The sequence below is a fragment of the Heliangelus exortis genome, chromosome 2 (assembly GCF_036169615.1).
Source record: "Heliangelus exortis chromosome 2, bHelExo1.hap1, whole genome shotgun sequence".
In the NCBI taxonomy this organism is placed as follows: Eukaryota; Metazoa; Chordata; class Aves; order Apodiformes; family Trochilidae; genus Heliangelus; species Heliangelus exortis.
In genome coordinates, this window is record NC_092423.1 from 112001203 (window position 1) to 112021521 (window position 20319).

At 36.0% G+C, this 20319-nt stretch overlaps 1 protein-coding gene across 1 annotated transcript in view; it reads left to right on the forward strand.

The window, feature by feature from the left end:
- RP1 (RP1 axonemal microtubule associated) overlaps positions 1-20319 on the forward strand; it is a 168579-nt gene that overhangs the window by 87165 nt on the left and 61095 nt on the right. The window contains exons 29-35 of the mRNA XM_071737560.1: positions 1082-1137; positions 1292-1324; positions 7049-7218; positions 13793-14012; positions 15325-15479; positions 17417-17630; positions 18931-19121. Of these exons, the coding sequence (XP_071593661.1) occupies positions 1082-1137; positions 1292-1324; positions 7049-7218; positions 13793-14012; positions 15325-15479; positions 17417-17630; positions 18931-19121 (1039 nt within the window). The remainder of the gene's footprint in view (positions 1-1081; positions 1138-1291; positions 1325-7048; positions 7219-13792; positions 14013-15324; positions 15480-17416; positions 17631-18930; positions 19122-20319) is intronic.

Here is a 20319-nt window from a genome sequence, read left to right on the forward strand (position 1 = left end):
GCATTAAAGATAATTATTGGAAGAGTAGATGAATGAGGCAATTGTTTCTTTAATTACAAGGAGATTTTATGAGACCTCTAAAAGGAGAGATACTTAATGAAGACATTTGGGCTCTCTATAAAACTGCCATGTCAAAAAGAAATAAATAAAATTTAAACTCTTAGGAAAAGAATAGAGACACAAAATACACAGCTAGAAGAGTCCTGTGATTGTTTGCCTGCAGTGCACATGTGCTGCTGATATGTCAAGGTTTCCATTCTATTTTTAGAAACTGTTTAGGACAGAATGAGGAGATAGGTAATAAAAGTTAATCAAGATATTTATTGCAGCAATAGTTGAAATCCAGTGGAGATAAGAGTTCATGCATATAAGATTTATTTACAGGGTTTTGCTATACACAAGAAGTGAAAGATATGATGGACTCGTGTTTAAACAAATGCAACATCAATGTGGAGCCAATAGAATAGAAGTGAGCACATATTTGTTTCTTTTTAAATAAGCAAGGTTGTTAGAAGCTGAGAAGTGTTATTATAACAGCAAGTGGGATCGATTCAAGGAGTATGGTTTTGTGTCTGTAGTGAAATGATATTTCAGGAAAGATCTGTATATTCATCAGTATAAAAGAAATGGAAAGCAAAAAGAGAGGTTCAGTTCATTGCTGCAGATCTACAGAAGCTTTAGAAACTTACACAACTGCAATGGCTATATATAATTTAAAATAGAATAAATATAAATAGCTACTGCAGATTATATGACTCCTCTGAGTGTACCACTGAGTCTCTGATCCTGTAAATACTTAGTGTTTCATATAAAATACTTCATATAGTGCTGTACTACTCCATACAGCTACCATGAAAATTCCTGTTCTCCCAGAGCAGAGTGAGCCAAATCCTCCTAATTTGAATAAGACCAACTATGATGAATGTATGAAAGAAAATTCAATCTAGGAAATAGATTCAAGGGATAATTTTAAAAAAAGGTATTTAAAAAGTACTGTGGGAGAGAGAAGGTAATTGTCAGATCACTTGTAATATACTGATAATTTTTATTAATTTTATTATTTTTGTTTTTCCAATTAAAGGTGGTTAGATGAATACCAAGATGATGGGAAAACTGAGAGGGAGCTAATTGCCAATAGTAAGTATTTTTCTAAAGAATATCTGTATTACAAAAACATGGTATATACTTAATGCCTAATTATTAATGAGGAACCCTTGTGAATAAAACTGTAATTTAAGAAGAAAAGTGATAATAAAGCTTGGTCACCTATTTTTTTCTGTTCATTTTTCAGAGGATGTCAACTCAAAGGATGCATTCCTTAAAAGTAAGTGGGGTTTTTTTTCTACACCATTGTATTTGCTGTCTGAATTTAATCTGTAAATCAGTGTTAAGTGATAAATAGGTGAGCGAGTGACCTCATATGTAAACAAGTGAGTGTGAAAGAAAATGCAGACAAATTGGCTAACAGTGGTCTACGTAAAGGACTATGACTTTGCTAGGAATTGAGAAGAACATTCTGCTCATAAAGCATTTATGATTTTATTTGTATTTCTATTATTCTGTTCTGAAATCAGCCAGGGATTCCTCTAAGAGATTCAAGTGTTGTTTTGTTTATCCCGATGTCACCATCATTTAATACATGGGGACAGGTCCTGAAACAAACATCACTGAACTGAAAAATGTGTTGTGAAGTGTCAGTGGAAGCATTTTCAGGTCAAAATCCATCAGGGTATTCCTGAAGCAGCTAGAAATAAAGCAGGCTTAACCTCCAGATCTGTTATTGAAGCTAAATGTAGTATATGTATTCAGTTGACTAAATCTGCTTGAATAAGTAAAATTATTTTTATGAAAAACTTCATACCTAGCTGTCTAATTTATGCCAGCAAAGACAGCCCCATCAGTGTAATAATCAGTAATTTTTACAATTTGAGACACCATCTCCGTGTTTCTCCCTAACTGGAGAAGAAAAACAGACTGACAGAGGTAACGTTATGAACACCTATCTATAAGTGAATATTCTGTGTAATTGTATCTCAGAACTGTGTGAGAGGAACAAAAATACTAATGGTTACATTTGCTTTACTCTGGAAACAGTGACTTGCCTTCTGCAGGGTGAGTCCTCATCTCTCAATCTTATTCCAGTTTCTGTGGAAATAAAATAATTTGCATTTAAACAAACAGTTTAGCCAACACCTTTTTTGTTCCACGGTAATGTAAATTTGACAAGAGGAGACTAATTAACTCCATAGGCAAAGGCTTTCCCACAGAGACCTTTGATTTTTACAAGGGAGCCTTGTTTTGCATTCTGCTAAGCGCACAGTCCAGAGATGCAACCATAATATAACATAATACAATACCATAATATCTATTTCACCATATGTTCAGAAAACAGATTATATTTTATTGCTCATCTGAGTTTTTTATTTTCCAGTGCAGCTACATTCTTTATTGTGCTATAATAAACAGGGCACAGATGCACAGGCTGCTGAGAGTCTGTGCTTGTCAAGAGGGATTAGGCACCATGTATTGGGGATGAGGAGAAAGGAGTGGTTTATTCTTAATCAATCTTTGAAATGTCACACTGTCAAGATGTCCAGGAGAGTATGTGCTGATTTCTTAGGTGGAGATCAAAAGTTCTTAATAATAGAAGTATAAAAGAGAAGAACATTTTTAGGAACTGTTCTGCCAATTAACTCTGCATCAGCTTAGCTTGAGTCGCCCTTTAGCTGTCTTTACCCAGGGACGCATTCCAGGGAGGATCTGAGATAGGTGAGAGAATGTGCTTTGTAATGCCTTATGTAAAAATATGATAAGTAGGACTGATCTCAGGATTGTTTACACTGTGTTGCTGTGCTACTTACCTCACAGACCTTGCATGTGAAAAGAGAGATTTATAGGAGGGTAACAATCACAAGAGGTTCAGAAAGGTGTCATGTACTCAGTTCTGTGTCAAGCATCATGACAGTGCTAAGTTTAGAGCTGGTAAGAGGAAATTCTAGAGATGGAGAGTCTTGGAAGAAAAAGTAATTGCCTTAAATTCTCCCAGCAGTTGTAGCAGTGAAGTTTTCACATGGTAGAGCAGATAGTAACAATAAACAGTACCACTCACAGTGGAAACAGAAACGTTCCATTAATACATTTGCTGAATAAGAGGCAAGCAGCAGTGTTGATTTTAGGGAGTTAATATTTTAGGCACTTCCTTGGTCATATTCTAAAGAAGTTGAATGTTACAAGTGGGTTTCAGGGAAAGTAACAAAAAATTGATTGGCATAATTCATTTGTGTTTGGAGATTTCCCAAATAAGATCAATGTGTTTAGGTAAGGTGCATAACAAAGGTTACAAAACAAGGCAGTAAGTCACTCCAGTGGGCAGATATCTTGTTCTTTTTGTATAAGGTTAGTAAATGTTCAATGACTTAGGCAAAGAAGAGAATTTGAAAATTACCATTGTTTAGTGGGTTAGTTGAAGGTTCTCTGTCCTTCTTCAGCAAGGCTGGCATCACACCAGCTTTAATGAAGCATAAATCCCAGATTGCTGTGAACGCTGCTGCTGGCTTTGCATTCTGCCAAAGCACAGTGTGCTCATATCAAGTTTTTCCAGAAGCCTTTGTACATCTGAAGATTATGGTGAGGCTCTGGCAAATCAAGCATAAAACCAGATTTATTTGTATTCTCGTGATTCCACCTTGTATATTTGATGCAAGAGAAAAAGACAAAGACCATTGCTGTGGTAGGGAAGGTGGATATCTGCTCTCATCTCTCAAATGATGTAGTTGTTTGGAGGGCAAATGAGGCTTTATGTTGCCCTAAATGTTTCCTGCATCATGGGCAAATTTTGCTACTTCTGCCTTCCATCTTATCTTTTCCTTCTCTGTCTCAAAACAAGTGGAGTATCATAATAGAATGTAATAAAAAATGTTCTCCCAATGCAGAGTCAAGTTGTAGTGTGTTCCAATGTTGTCCACATTTTAGTCAGTTAAAAGGAGCTCTAGGTGTTAAAGTTCTTGACTCTAGGTGTTAAAGTTCTTGGTATTAAGGCATACAGAAAATTCATAAGAGAAAATAGGCAGTAAATTATGCCATTACTTCCTTTCTTTTTAAAATTATTCCCTATCTTGCCAGTATTTGCTAATGTGGGAAGAATAATCACATACTTCCCAGATGTTAAACGGTTGGTCCTGTTTTCAAAAAGTGATGACCATCTACTGCCAGGTGGAAGCTAAGTTTCCTAAGAAAATAAGACTTAATGTTCTGTCTCAAGACAACATAAATTTCTACGATCTCTGGGAAGTAAACAACCTTCTCCTCCATCTAACAAAGTGTGAATGCAATTCTAGTTTAAAAAAAAACAAAATAGCAAAATACAGTAAATAAAACTAATAATGCACTGAAACATTGGTGGCAACCGTCCTAAAACACATACATTGTCCACACTTGAAAAATAGGGGAGGGAGGAAATTCTTCCTTTTTTAGTTTTCTTAATTATATTACAAAATATTGAGTTTGTTTTACCTTGTCCAGTTTGCTATATGCAGAAGTCATTGCAAGTTTGATTTTCACAAGTTGGCTGAAAGGACCTTTAATATTACAAACCAGTGGCTAAAATGCTTTCTGAAAGGAAACACTTTCTGCTTCTAACATACAGCTGGATACATCCCTGTAATGTGAAAGTACAAGAAAGTCGTTATATTATTTTAGAATTGGAAGAATTCTGCCTTTTTTCCTGCAGAAGTCTGCTTTCCCCACCATTCATTTTAGCAGTCGTTATACTGATGTCTCAAAGAAAAATACTATAGCTGTATACATAAGCTAAAAGTAAAATAATATACTAACACACTAAACACTCTGAAAGGAAGCTAACAGGGTAGTAACTGGGAAAAACTCTCTTTTTTAATGTGGCCACTCATATGAAATGCAGACAAACTACTCAAGCCCAGCTATTTGATTTTCAGAATTTACTGAGGGTTTCAGAATATCCTGACAAGATACAGAAATCATTGAACTCAATTTGTTATCATTATCCTGTTTGGAGTAGCTGTCTAAGGCAAAACATTTTATTTCTTATTCTGGCATGAGCAGGTTAAATTAATTTGCTAAACTGAAAGATAATGCAGTCAGTCTGGGTTAGCTCAGTTACTGAATTTCAGAAGCATTAAAATTAAATGTAGGAGAAAAAAACAGTCACAGATGCTAAAAGGCCTTAAAAATGTTAACCACTGATTTATTTACTGGAAAACTCCCAACTGGTGTCTTAGACTTTCTTCTGAAATAGTAATTAAAAACACAGCCATGGTTATTAATTAAAAAAAGTTCACCTTGCCTGAAAAACCTTCTTCAAACATGTGGCCTCTTTGAGCAAGAATAGGCAGTTATGCATCTGTGCTTTCTCTTAACTCGGGACTATCTCTCTGCTGAGGGAGAGGGATAACACAGAGAGGAAGAAAAATAGCTCACCTGGCAAACACAGTAATCCAAAATTATCTTAATTTCTCCTCCGCAGTGTTCCTGGGACAGCCTTCAAAATGGGGCATTGTTGGAGAGGATAAGAGGCTCAGGGATATGTTGGGAGTCTTTGTAAAAATTTGAATCTGCTCATAAACCCTTGGAGTGTGCAGGAACAGCAGAAGCTCAAATGATGCTTGACTTCACCAAGTGACACCCTGAAGGGTACCACATGCCGACCTGGCACAAGCAGATAAAATTCAAGGCTGGCATATATATCAAACAATAAGTTCCTCATTAGGCAAAGTGTGGATCTTCCACATACTACATCTGACTCATTCCTGGAAATGACCTCAAAAATGAGTTCAGATGGAAAGATCCTTTCAGCTAGTGTGTTACTCAGCAGACTGACTGTGAGATGAGTATTTGCCTGCTGTTTTGTAGCTGAGCCCAGAAAAGGCAGGGAACAGTCAGATGTAATGCAGAAAAAGCTTCTGTAGCAAGGGAGAAATGAGAATTAGCCAAAGAAAAGAATGTGAAACAGGGGAAAAATCATAAACCAAGAAAACTGGATCAGTTTTTCATTTAATGTCAATCTCAAAGCAAGTGAAGGGGAAAAAAGAGGGTAAAAATGCACATTACTGTAAGAAAAGGTATAACATTCAATTTATTTCTGATTTAAAGTGTTCTAAATTTTACTTTTTCAGCACTTTGCATTGTAGGCCTGCAAGCAATCACAAAACAGTTCTCCTTTTTATTAATCCCATTAGCAAATTACCATATTGTCACAGTACTGGTCACAGTCTAAACACAGGCATTTTCACTATTTTTTTTTTGCCATGCAGGACTGAATGTCCTTTCTAAAAATACTTAATTTGAATTTGGGGAAAGATTCACATTCAAGCAGTTAAATAACTTTGTAATCTATACTGTCCATCTAAGACACAATAGTTTTTCCACACATGGAATGGTTTTCTGTATCTTATTGGTTGTATTCTGGACTTCAGACATTGTTGTGAGTACAGGTCACCTACCAAAAAGAATCTCTGAAAGGCTCAAGGCATGAGCTAAGGTCAACATTTATGTGGAGTTCATTAAATTTTACATTGACCATTAATGAATGATGTGATGTGACAAAGGAGTAGACAGAACATGACAAATCAGGTTAGAACACGTGTTTAAGTTTCCTTGTTTAACTTGTTATGTATTAGCCTAGAGTTCTTAAAAATGGATCATGGAGTCTTCAAAATGCTACTATTCTACTTTGTGTTACATATGCATACTTTAAGAACAAAAATTTAAAAATTAATTACTGCAATTAAAAAAACTATTTTCTAATAAAGGATGCAAAAGCCAAGCCAAATATTGCTTTTCCTGCTTCCTGGGTATTGATTTCTGCTTACACACCCACTTCTAAGTGTTGCCTTATGTTTCTCAAGTCCTGTTTAACATAATTATCTTCAAGAAAGGGATGTTTATTTCCCTAATTTTATAAAATATGATATAAGTTCATAGTAATCTTTAAATTATTTGTAGTAATAATAACAAAAACTTACATTAAACTCTGCCAGTGCCACTAAAAATGTGATTTTTTTCTTTTGTTTAGCACAACAGTGGAGAGTGCAGGTTAAAACAGATGGAGATTCCCCAAGGCCTCAGGAGTGTAAAAGGACCCTTGTGATTTATGGGTCAAAGGGCAAAAGTGATGAGCTTCTGCTTTCTCCACAAACCCCAGGACAAGTGTGCTTTTTACCCAGAGCAACAGATGAATTCATTGTAAGTCATAAATCATAAATATACTCTACTACACAGGTTTTATAATGATATTCCTCTCCAGTCTATATATATATATATATATATATAAATATATATATATGCAAATATATATATATATATATTTATATGGAATGTTAATGGAATGTTAGTTTGGCTGGTACAGATGATGTATTTATTTACAAAGATGGAATGATATGACTTTAGATCTTGGGTCAAGTTCTGATTGCAGTCCTGTTCTAATACAGCCAGTTGCAGTATTCTCTGAAATGTCACTGTGTGTAGCACAGAGAAAAACAGTCCTCTTTGTGTAAATTATTGCATTCATCAGCTCATCTTGCATTTTTTTTAACTGTCTGAAGCTTTCTGGTTGCAGAGTATACAAAAGGCAATATACAATTATTTGAGAATGCGGAATATGAAGCATTGGGAAGTATTCCCAAAGGACATAAATGGACTTTTTTTCCTATCTTATTTCAGTCTCTGTAAAGCAGTCTCCACTCTTCCCCAAAATAGTTCTGTCTCTCACGCCAGCAGGCAGAGGATTTTTTTGGATAATCATAAATCACAGGAGAATGCATTCACGCATATCAAAGTGTGATGAACCCTGAAGCAACAGCATATACATGGCCAGTATTAAAATCATCCCTAATGTAGTCTTTACTACCTGTACACCTGACACACATCCTGCTGCTTTGAGAGGATTCATCTGAGACATCTTAATATTTAAATTCTGTCCTGGCTTTCTAGGCTAAGTCACTGCAAATTCTGTTGATTGGCATGAAGTGCACCTTCTAGCAAGTGAGATAAAAGAAATAGCTTGCAATTCAAGGCAATTTTATAAAGCTCAGAAATAGTTTTCAATGGCTGCTATAAACATTCTGAAAACAGTGGCAAAACCACACTTAGAAAATGTTGTCAAAGATTCATCATAATGACATGATTCGGGCTGAATTTTTAATTTAAATAACAACCTAAAGCAATTTAAGAACTTTACAGGCAGTAAATGAAAAGATAAATGGCACTTGTTAAAGAAAAGAAAAAGCATCTGCTTATCAGAAAACAGACAGGAAACACACAAAACCCCCCAAAAGTCAAAAAAAGACTTTCCTAAACCATCGACATGAACTGAAGAGATCAATGAAGGCAGAATCTATCTATGGAGTAACCATACCAGCTGGCTAAATTTTGGCAAGCAGCATTCCACAAAGCAGACTTGTTGGCAGTTTCTGCAATGGCATTTATTCCTTGTTAAGATAGCCTAATTTCAGCACTGAGTACCATGTTAGGAGAAAGCATGTGTCAGTCGTGGTTGTCCCTCACAGTCTACCACCCTGGGTACTATAATATCTGTTGATGCTTCTACCCAACAGCTTTCGAGATGCTTGTTCATATTTTGGATTGATTTTGGATTATTGCCTGTATTTGCCCTGCAGCTATTTATGTCCATTTTATGTTTTTGAAGCTTGTATGAGGAAATTAATACTTTTTGAACGTTGCTTACTGTGCATGAAGTTTTGTCTCGTTGCCATATTGCTTACAAATTTTTACAGGTTTTGGGGCATTCTAAGGAAACAGAATAGTGGGGCTGATACAAGCAGAATTTTGGGATTCACACATATCTCTGCAAATACCTTTGTGGTTGAGCTAAGGTGGTTGAGCTAATAAACCTAGTTGTTTTTTTTTTTTTTACTCTCTTTTTTTTACTCTCCCTTTCTTTGTTTTTACTAAGACTTATTAGAAGAGTAGAAAAGCTTTGGTCTTGTTCTCTCATGTTCTTCACTGCAGCAAAACGCTGGAGGCTTGAGCACAGTATCACAAAGAGGACAGGCTGTGAATTTAGCTTTCCAACAAGCAGGAGTGAATGAACTTTTAACAACCCCCTTCAATATTCTGGTCCTAGGCAAATGTCCTTAGTAATGTAGTGTGGTAAAAAGACCAAAATATTTTGTGTTATAAGTGGGTTTTTAAACAGTAAGCTTATTTTGATCACAGAAATTCATTTATTGCACAATGAGGACAGTAAGGCATGTAAATTCCTAATTTTCCAGGTGCTCTCTGACAAATATATGCACAGATGTGTATTGTATTCAGAATAACCATTTGATCAAAAATATTTCTAACCCATTCCTATGAAAGAACTGGTATAGTTTAAGTGCAACTAGCAAGGAGAAAGAATAAATTGTTAAAAGAGATCAGATAGCATCATGTTATCATGCACAGTTGTTGGATTTCAGTGGTCTCAGGCATCTGTAGTATAGTGGGTGAGCTTCTTAAATAAGAATAAACTTAATTATATCACCTTACTTCTAATAAAAAAATTGAGAGGTGAATGTGTCAATGTTATTGAAGCTGCTTGTAGCTCTGGCACTGGAGATGATAGCATGGCAAGAAACCATGTCATCTCCAATGAACAAACACATTAAAAAATGTCTGGGAACATGAAAATAAACTGACAGTTCAATAGTAGAATCTTTTCCCTTAATATTCTGATGATGAGAGGAATCAATTGCTGATCTCATGTGGAATGAGTAAATTTGTAAAGTGTATATATATATCTTTCTCCCAGTTGGCAGTATTTCTTGGTTATTTAGAGAGTAAATTGTCAGAGCATGCCTTTGAAGAGTCCTAGTGTGTCGTGTACATTCTGTAATCCAGAGAATCATAAAATATAAAGATACATCAACAGACAGACTGTGGGATTTGGGTCCCCAGAACTATTCTCCGAGCACTAGCACAGGCAGTATGATGTGAGCATTAAAAGCTCTGCAAGTTGGACTGTTAATAAAAACACAGTTACGGAATGTATTTTGTGTTAAGAGCCATGAGGGTGACAGAAAAATTTAAATCACATAATGCAATACTCCATTGATTTTCCAAACAACAAATAGAAGGAATGCAGGTATTCCTGAAAGAAAGCTGTGCAGCTGAATTTTACCACTTGATGCTTTGACCACACCCTTTTAGGTAGAATAATTTTATGATTTTAATTTAAACATGCACTAGAAATTTTACAAACCTTTATTTATGTTGGGCATGATGTCTTTGGAGAAGGCCTGTGTGAATCAAAACTGAAGAGATTTAAAATATTATGAAGTTCTCTAATCATCAGTCACCTGTTTCTGAGAGCTTCAAACCCCCAGTGGCTTTGCCAGAGAATCCTCTTGATTATAAGAGCTATGCTCCTTCAATCATGTAATGGAAAAAATAGTGTTCTTTAGTATATGACAAAATACACAACTTAGCTCAGATTTCAAGTACTGAATTACATAAAACTGTTCAGAAGAAATGGAACTGGAAAAAATAATTAGGGAATTATAATAATGAATGAAAAACAAAGTGTTCTCTTGCAAGAAGCAGTCTGCTAACATAAAACCAGGATATTCAGTGGATATGTACTTTGTGATGGATTACCTCTCTGTCTCTGCTTGGAAGGTTATGTTACATCAATTATTAGACATCAATGGAGGGGAAAAAAACACAATTATGGGATCAAGGATAGGATATCATATTCCAAAGAAAACTGTTTGTACTAAATTGCTCAGAAAAAGATTACAAGAATGATGTAATAGCAATGTTCTGTTACACTGATGGAGCTGAACAGAAAGGCTAATACTGGTCCGAAATGTGGGGGAAAAAACCAAACCCACGTAAAAGGGAGAACTATTTGATACAACCCATTGAAATGGAATGGGCTGCCCAGGCAGGTGGTGGTTTCTCCATCCCTGGAGGATTTTAAGAAGAGACTGAATGTGGCACTCAGTGCCATGGTCTGGTAACCACAGTGGTAGTGGGTCAAGGGTTGGACTTGATCTGAGGTGCTTTCCAACCCAGCTGGTTCTATAATTCTATGAAAATAATTGGTGGTGCTTAATTCCACAGATCAGAGACAGTATGATTAATAGTGCTTGCTTGTTGAAAGGCACTAATGGAATTAATTGGAACTGTGATTCTAGAAACAAGAAGGAAAATAGAGGCTTTTAAATAGTCTATCCTATATTCTGAAATTATTTTCCTATATACCTCTGTGCATTTTCTACAAGGATGGTAACATATGTCTTTATGACAATTTAGAAGCCCAGAGAATTGCAAATTTGGGGAGCAGAAGACAAAGTAAAATGTGAGATACAGCTTGCTCTGTCATATAAAAAAAATCAAGTTCTGTAATGTTGGAACTCCAGACCAGAGAGATTTGTGGAGAAAGTTGTGCATGGCATTTAGAGTAGCTGTGTGATACAGTCATAAAGTCTCCCTACAAGAAAGAAAGTCTGCAGGCAGTAATTTTAGAATTCAGTAGTCTAGCTCTGAAAAAGAAGAAATTATTTTGTTGGCTGCAAAGGAGCCAAACCATAGTTAAGATGGGTAAAAAACCTGTGCACTCTTCTCTCAATGAACCAAAATAATTCCCATTAAGTTTAGGAGAATTAGACCTAAGTCCACCGTAGCATGAATGAAAAACTTGACACAAAATTCTGCCCAGATATTTCCCTTTTCATGGCACAATGGTGGAGACTAAGTCAGGAATCTGCGAGGATGTGGTAGATCAAAAAGGCACAATCCCCTTTATATGTACATCATATTCTGGGACAATCTGGATTTCTACATGAATTTCTATGCATGATGGCATACAGACATGTTGCGGCGGGCCCTTCTCTCGGGGACACGGTTCTTCTCAGGAGGTCTCTTGCCATCTCTCTCCCCAGGCAACTCTCTGCATCCTTCTCTGCTTCTGGGAGCATGCCTTTTATCTTGCCCTTCAGCCCCGCCCATTTCCGGCTGGGGCAGGCCCTAATTATTGGGCACAGCTGGGCCTGAGCTCCCAGTTCATTATCGGCGACACCTGAGGACTTGTGGTTCTCTCTACACAGACAGGCAGGGCAACCTAGGCTTGGAGAGAGGACAAGTCTGCTGCCCTCTTCTTCAGTGTGAAGCTACTGTGGCTGATGTGGGTACTGTGGAGTTACAGCTCAGAAGCTGAGAGATTCCCTGCAGCCTCAGAGCTTTTACATAGCCAGTGGGAAGTATTTCTTTCCTGGCCCTTAAAGAACAGTGCCTTGGATCTTGAAATTTTGTGGAAGTGGCACAGAAATCACTTATAACACTTACCTTAAGAAACTGAGACTGGAAGGGATCTTTTGTGTCATCAAGTGCAATTACTCCCTACCATGGGCCTCTTGTCATAAGTTCTACATCATAAACTGTTCAAGCTCCTGTACAGCGATTTTAGGAAGTTGCTTTAGTTTCAAATAACAGTTCCTCTACACAGACTGATGTTTTACCATTCCTTATCTGCATAGCACATTTATGAGTGGTGGCCAACTCTTTCCCAAAATGATAAACCCATACTTTTAATATGGTTCCTTCCTAATAAGAAGGAGGTAGCAGATACTTCTCTACATGAATGTGCCCACTGTGCAAAGGCACCAGAGCTGGCTTTAAGCAAGCTAGATCAGCAGTGAAGGGCTGTCAAATGCAGAACTCTTTGGGGAAGCAGAAGAAATCATTCTATTAGGAACTGTGTCTTAGGAGCCAGTCTGTGGCAATGCTGCTGGTCACAGAGCATGATTGTCTAAAACTAACTTGAGTTTCTTACTCTGATGCTGCTGGGTGCAGTAAGGATTTATTAACTGGTAATAGTCATGGAAGCTCATGTCATGACTTATATGGGGAATTAAAAACCAAACAATATGAGAGAGGAACAAGACCACTGGCAACCTTTTTTTTTTTTTGGTCTGAGCCATCTTAAAAATAATTGCTAGCTTTTTAAAATATTGGTTCTGGCTTTCTTAACCTGAAAATCACTTCCCTCCCTGTCCTTGCAGTCACTCCATGAAAGACCAAAGCACTCCCCTTCCTGGTGCTCAGAGGACTGATAGTGCAGTGGTTAGTGTAATGTCATTAAAACTTGATGCAGTTTGATCATCTCAGTTCCCACAGCCCTGGATTGGATGGCTTAACCAGATCTCATAGAACCTCACAATCAGAAACCAGATATTGAATTTCCTAAATGGAACATGGAAACAGGGCTGTTCTGTTTTACAGAGTGATTTCTGTACCATTCATGATTTATTTTTATGCAGAAATACCACTTCTCTTAAAAGAAAAAAATGGTTACAAAACAATATCATGTTCTAAATCCAACCATTTGCAAATGACAGTTTAGTTAAAACTTTCTAAGCTGAAGGTAATTATCATTAATGTTAATACCTCACTTGACTCCTTGTATCAGAACTTCTAATTGTAAGTTAATGCTCCTTTTATCCAGTAGGCTCAAAGCTTATGTTTGTTACCTTTTGTCTAAGGAGCTCAAATGTGCAGATGTTTCTAATTTTCACCTTGACTCAACCTAATGAGGGTGAAGCTCACAATAATAATAAGTGAATGGGGGGAAAATAAGGCAGAGAGTCTCACGCATGATCATACCACGAAAAAGAGAAGAATTGATCCTTCATCACACTTGTCCTACAGCCTAATTCCATAAATTAATGTTATATTTTGGAATTCTATACTCTTTGGAAAAACCTCAGTAAGTGAACCAGCCTTGACAATATGTTCTTCCTCATGGCATTTATTACAGGTTGAGACTGGAGACCTGGGAGATGTATACAAGATTCGGGTCAGCTGTGATGATGTTCCAGGCTTTGAGGGTTGGCATTTGAAGTCTTTTCACTTAGCACAGCTACACACAAAACAAGAACTGAACTTTGACTGCAAGTGCTGGCTCTCTCTTAACAGAGAAGATGCAGAGCTGGTGAGAGAATTCCCTGCAGTCAGTGAGGACCAGAAAACTTTAACAGGTAAAAACACTGAAAAAAATATAAACAGTGTGAAATAACTTTTTGAAAATAAACCAATGCCATAGATATAACATAACAATTTGCCTGGATTTTATATCTCCAGTAGCTGTACTGCAACTGCCTTCATATATGCACCGCAAAAATGCTGACCACTTAAGAAATTTTAATTTTCCAGTTAAGTCACGTAGTGGATTTCACAGTTGCTAAATCTTCTGTATCAAAGCTGAGCAAAGCTGAACAATATAATTGTTCTAGATAAAGCATGTGTTCAAAGCCATGGAATTTATTTTTAGTGGGGTTAGAATTGAATTGTTTAGGATATAATAGCTTTAGTTATTAGCCCAAGTGTCAAAAGTAATCCTAAGTGTACAAAATTTTTTTTTTATTTGCATGTCTCCAAGGATGACTTTTTGGCATGCTGAGAGTTTCAGAGGGTATTCAGAGATGCACTTGGAATGTGAAGACCTATAGGCGTATCAATTTGTCCAGAAAAGCTGACAGTTACAGATGAGAAAAAAGTAATTAGAGATATGACTGCTTTTCTAAACTCAAATTCTGGAAGTTCTAATTCCTGAATGCCACAGTGCTATTCAGGATCCTAAAAAAACCTATAGCATTTTGTTACTTAAACGTTAACTTAGCAGGGCTGCACATTAAAAGTGACATTTCAAAAATTTTGGTTATTCCTTTTGTATGAATATGAATCCATATTATACAATATAATGATCAGTCTCAGAAAATCCAGTCTGACTGGGAAGTGCATTTATACAGTAGCACTGTAGCGCCAAAAAATTTTAAGTTCCTGTTGTGCACCTTAAATTAATCAGAGCATTTTGTAAATTTTTTTATGCTTACATGTCATTTAATGTGTCCAGACTCTATGCCACATGCCTGTTACTCTAATTTGCATAAAATATAGAGTATTTTTCTTTGACCTCTGATAGTTTTTATCTACTGCAAAGATAATTCAGTTTCTAAGAGTCCATACACCAGCTCACATGAGGTCTGATTTTGCAGATCTTGCACAGTAGAATAGAACTGGGCAGAATTTTTCCACATATTAGTAGCTCCATCGCTCAAGTCCAATTTCCTTCATATTCTAAGGAAATTTATGAAAAAGTCTTCATTGAGCTTAGCATGAAGATATCAGATTCACAGAGAGTAACCTCACTATTTCAATCACTGTGTAGCAGATTTTCTGGAAGCAGAAATGAAACCAAGCAGTAGTCCTACTAGATACTCTGTGTTGCTGTTTTATTTTAGATAGACATTGTACTTAGGTTTATATAAACTTTTTTTTCTTTTTCTATAGTCTATAAGTATGTTGTCTCTGTACACATTGGTGACTGCTGGGGAGCAGAAACATTTGCAAATGTTTACATCACTCTCTATGGCAAAAGAGGGGACACAGGTGTGAGGCAACTTCGTACATCTTTAGCAAAAGGAAGAAAATTCAAAAGGAATAAGGTAATGGCACAAAAATTCTGTCTTGTATATGCAGGGGTTAATACTGCACTAAATGGCATTTAATGCCTGCTCAGAGTATGTCTTGATACAGATGGGAAAGATTTGGAAACAGAATTTATCTTCCAGGTATTTACAGTAGACCAAAGCCAGTTCTACTTCCTTCTTGTACAGCAACATTCCCACATGATAAAGCTCAATGTGATCACATAGGAAGATTACCAGGCAGGACCCCTGAGATCCTGCTTCTTACTTCTACTGTTCCAAATGTAGGACATGACAGATAGAAAAGAGTTAAAAACTAGTGATTCAAAACAAGTTACAGAAATTGCTGTGAAACATTTGCAATCAGTAATGTTCTGTAATTGCAATCCCACACGAAACACTCAGTTTAGTCAGTAAGTTTAGATAAGAGACAAGATTTCCACCTAGAGAAGACAATGCACACAGTTGAAGTTTCTAGATGACTAAAACCAATGAAATTATTCTCTTGTGCATTCCCATGTGCAGTTTTAACATTAATTTGAAAAAGCTCACTACCAAGAACTATATGGTCAAGGAGAGTCTTAGATTTCTGTGACATTATTTCATTACTCAGGCACCACAGCACTTGGTAGGGTAAAAATAAAAACACTAACAAAATGATAGATTTTTCTAAATTTCATTTCTGCATATACTTCAAGGCTATGCCTATATACAGAAGACAGCACTCACTCCACAGCAGTTAATTTATCTTCATGCACAGGTTTATTTCCTAAATATCTTAATTTTTATTAATGATTTCTGCTTGCAATCTGACCATTGGGTCCTCACTGTTGTTAGGAAAAAACCTCAAAATTTCTGTAATATGACAGTACTTTTAATATTAATACCAGAAAATCTACTTTAGTAATTTTATTTAAAAAGTAGCAGGGGCAACACATACAACTTTGGCAAATACTGCATTTTTTAGAGATCAATTTGCTAACATCTTTTTTTTTAATTGTCCTAGTATCTGCTTTAGTAATCCTACTATTGAATTAATATTGTATTGTAGTGATAATGTTAATTGTAATTTTAGACATTGCTGTTTAAACTCCAGTTGTGCATACTCTTGTTGACCTTTATAAGCTACCAACAGGTCCATCTGGCCTTAGGCTCAGCCAAAACCAGAACACGTGTCTTTCTTACAAAACAAGCATGAATTGAGTGGGGCATATAATTTCTTTCTTTGCATTTCACATTTTCTCTTATTGTGTTGTTTTTGTTGTCCCTATTCTCATCCACTGATGCCTACATTTAATTCCCTTTCTTGTTATTCTGTCTTCAACATTCTGCTTTCCTTCCATCTCTTATTTTTTTCTCAAATTGTTCTCCACCTTCATCTTCACTTCCTCTCTTCTATTGCATACTATTTCTCTATTTTCCAATTATTTTCATTTTGTACGTAAAACGAAAAAACAGGCTTTTCTGACTAGTGGAGAATAATTTAGGAGTTACCTTAGAGTGAACGTGCTTTTTAGTTTTCTGACTTTTCTTTAGGACTATTACTATGTACCTCGGTTTGTATGATAAATTCTAGAGATCAGAAATACCCTGAAAGATATAAATTTAATTAGAACCATAATCTTGTTATAACAGCTTCACTGTCAGAAGGTTGAGCTATATGTATTCTATTGTAATATAAAATTATCCATATTGTCCAAAGATCAAAAAAAGAAAATTACAATACATTGTTAATGATGAATGTGGCATTCAGTGCTAGGTACAAACAACATGTGCTGTCTTAGATTTAGAGGGGAGTTATGGTGCTGAATATTATTCAGGAAAAAAAAAAAAAAAAAAAAAAGGAAAAGATACAGACTTTAAATCCTTAGTTGAATCAAGGACTACAGTTTGTCTGAAGTTCAAGCAGAGTTGGTTCCAAACTCTCTTTTAATATGTATTTCCCTTTTCTGCAGGTAGATTCATTTTTGGTAGAAGCTGTTTCTCTGAGTCATTTGGAAAAAGTGGTCATAGGGCACGATGGAGAAGGCTATGGGGCTGGGATGTACCTCAAGATGGTAACAGTCAAGGAATCTCAAGACTCAGACAAAGAATGGGTCTTTCCATTGTGGAACTGGCTTGATTCTCATCTGGGGTTATGTGACACCGTTTGTGAGATTGTGACTCTTGGTAAGCTCTTCTGCAAAGCCAGTTTGCCTCTTTATATATATATATATATATATATATGTATATATATGTATGTATATAATTTAAATTTGGTTACAGCTCTTTCCATTCTCCATAACATCCCTAATTGGAAAATGTGAATTTTCAGTGTCATCTTACCACCAGAGTAAAACTACAGGTGGTAAGGTCAAAGTTAATAAAATTCCATCCTGTTCATGTTTTGTCTATGGAACACTCACCTTCTGAATTTAATTTAGCACATTGCAATGAACGTTTTAAAGCAGTTTGGGAAGAGTGCTTCATGCAGAAAAATATCTTAAGTTTTCTGCACTATTTTCAGGTAGCTTAGGGTCTCATTTGAAATCCAGAAAAAATTTACTTTAGTGAAATGAACCTATGATATTCCACAGCACGAAGCAAGTGGAATGCTTGTGGTACGCTCAGTTTCTGCTCATTTCAAGAATACCATGCCACCAGTTATGAAAAGTTAAACCTGAACTTTTTTGGCAAAAGAGCACTTACAGCAGGACTTTGAGTCATTTAGATACTAGTAGAAAAATTCCTACCTTTATTCCCATGAAAAAGACATCTTAAAAAGATGAAGTGTCCATTATAAGTGTACAGGTATTCAGGTTAGTGTTATTTCTGGGTTGTAGATAGTGCATTTTACTGAACTGTTTGTTTCCATTAAACATTTTTCCTTTCCTGTAGAATGGCTAAAAAAGAATGAAAATCAGGTAACAGAAATCAATGAAGAGAAAGAGAGGGAGATACTAATATTGATCTTCTGAGGGTCTGGCTAATATTTTTGTGTGTTTATTATAGGTTTACCTGTCATCCTTATACTGTTACAGCATATGTTATATTGCTAGGAAAGATCTAGTTACAAGTGGGGTTCATTGGTAGTATTCATTTTGCATTAGGTACCTACTTGCTACGGATAGCTGGTGCTTCTAACTGATAAAAATAGTTAAGTAACATTGATTTTTTTTTTTCTTAAGAACAATTAATTAGGCCTCTAAAAGGCGACTGAATATTCTCTTAGTAATTACTTCTAAACATAACAAGGAAAATACCCTGGCATCAAGAAAATACCTCTGAAACCAAATTTAGAAACAGAACGAACATTAATCTGTTAAATTATTGGGGAAAAAATATAATAAAAATATTGATGTGTTATTCTTAGTGAAGTGTTGCTATAGCTACAGCTTAACTTGCAAATAGAGCTTTGTGTTCTCTAAAGGTGATGATCCTGCTGCATTATGCCATTCTTTCATGCTGTCATTTTTCCTGATTTTTAAAGGTAGAAGATTGATTTCTAGTCCTAAACTGCCTGAAATCAACAGGGACTCATCAGGTCTCTGGATAATGGACATCACTGGATCTGACCTGAACAAAGAAGAGGATCCAATACACCTTTCTTTTATTTTCTATGGCACCCTGAGTCACAAAAAGTTGCTACTTCAAGTTACGGGAAAAGCAACTCAGATCAGAGTATGTTAACCTTTATCTATTGAAAGAATAGCCTAAGAATCATGTAGCTGATAACCCACTTAATTCTGAGAAAAAATGTTTCTTTAAACTAAACTACAAAATTGACATTGAAATCCTCTGTGTAGCTTAGCACAGATCATCATTTTGTTTGTAGATGGTAACACTACCACTTCACAATAGTTTCTGAATGAGCAGATACTCCCAAATGTTTTATGCTGAGAATGCTGCAGTGAACAAATAGTTCCCTTGGTGCTTATCACATTACACACCACACTGCTGGTACTGATTTACAGGTTTTGTTGATCTCACAAAAGTAAGTAGTTTGTAAACATTCAGTATGCTATGGGATTATATCGAAATGTTGTTGTTGATGATGGATAAGGAAGAATCATACATGAGATGAAACTTACAGAAAGTTCATTTTCACCTTTCATTTTCACCTTCATCTCTTTTTTTTCCCCCTATCATTAGCACTTTATTTTTCCTCGTTTTAACCCACAAGTTTTCTCCTGTATCCAGTTCTTCTAACCTTACACTCACCTGAGGTCATTGCAGCATGCTTCTTTTCTCAGTGCTCTTACTTCCCTCTTGTCATTATAATTCCTTTCCAGTGCTAGCATTGTGTTGTGGTCTCCTCTACTTGAACTTACTCAAATAATGTTATGTCACAGAGATGATTACTATCCCTAGTAGAACTAGAATATTTTTCTCTCAAGACGATTTTAATGGACAGCTTCTACATGAAAACATGATGTAGGGGGAAGATGGAGAGTCTCTTTGATGTTTCCTCAAAATCAGATTAATTATTCAAATTTATAATTAATTTTACTATTTATTAATTTACAAATTGCAAGATATATTTCTAATAGTGTTCAAAATTTTTAGAACTAACTAAAGGCTTCTGTGCCTGCAAATAATCTACTGAATCAGTGTAATATATATGAATAATGTGCCTTGTTCTGTGTACAAATTTCAGTAGTGACTGCCATCACTCTTTCCCTGATGTCAAACCTCAAGCATTACAGGTCCTCATTCACATTAGTAAATCAATTTTGTATGAATTAGAAAGGGAAAGAGAGTAGCAGTTATAGATCTCTCCCAATTCTTCAGCTACTGCAATTTTTTCAGCTGTTGCATACAGCTGCCAACTACACTTGATCTGGCACAATTAGGATGGAGAGCCATTCACCTTCTCTTT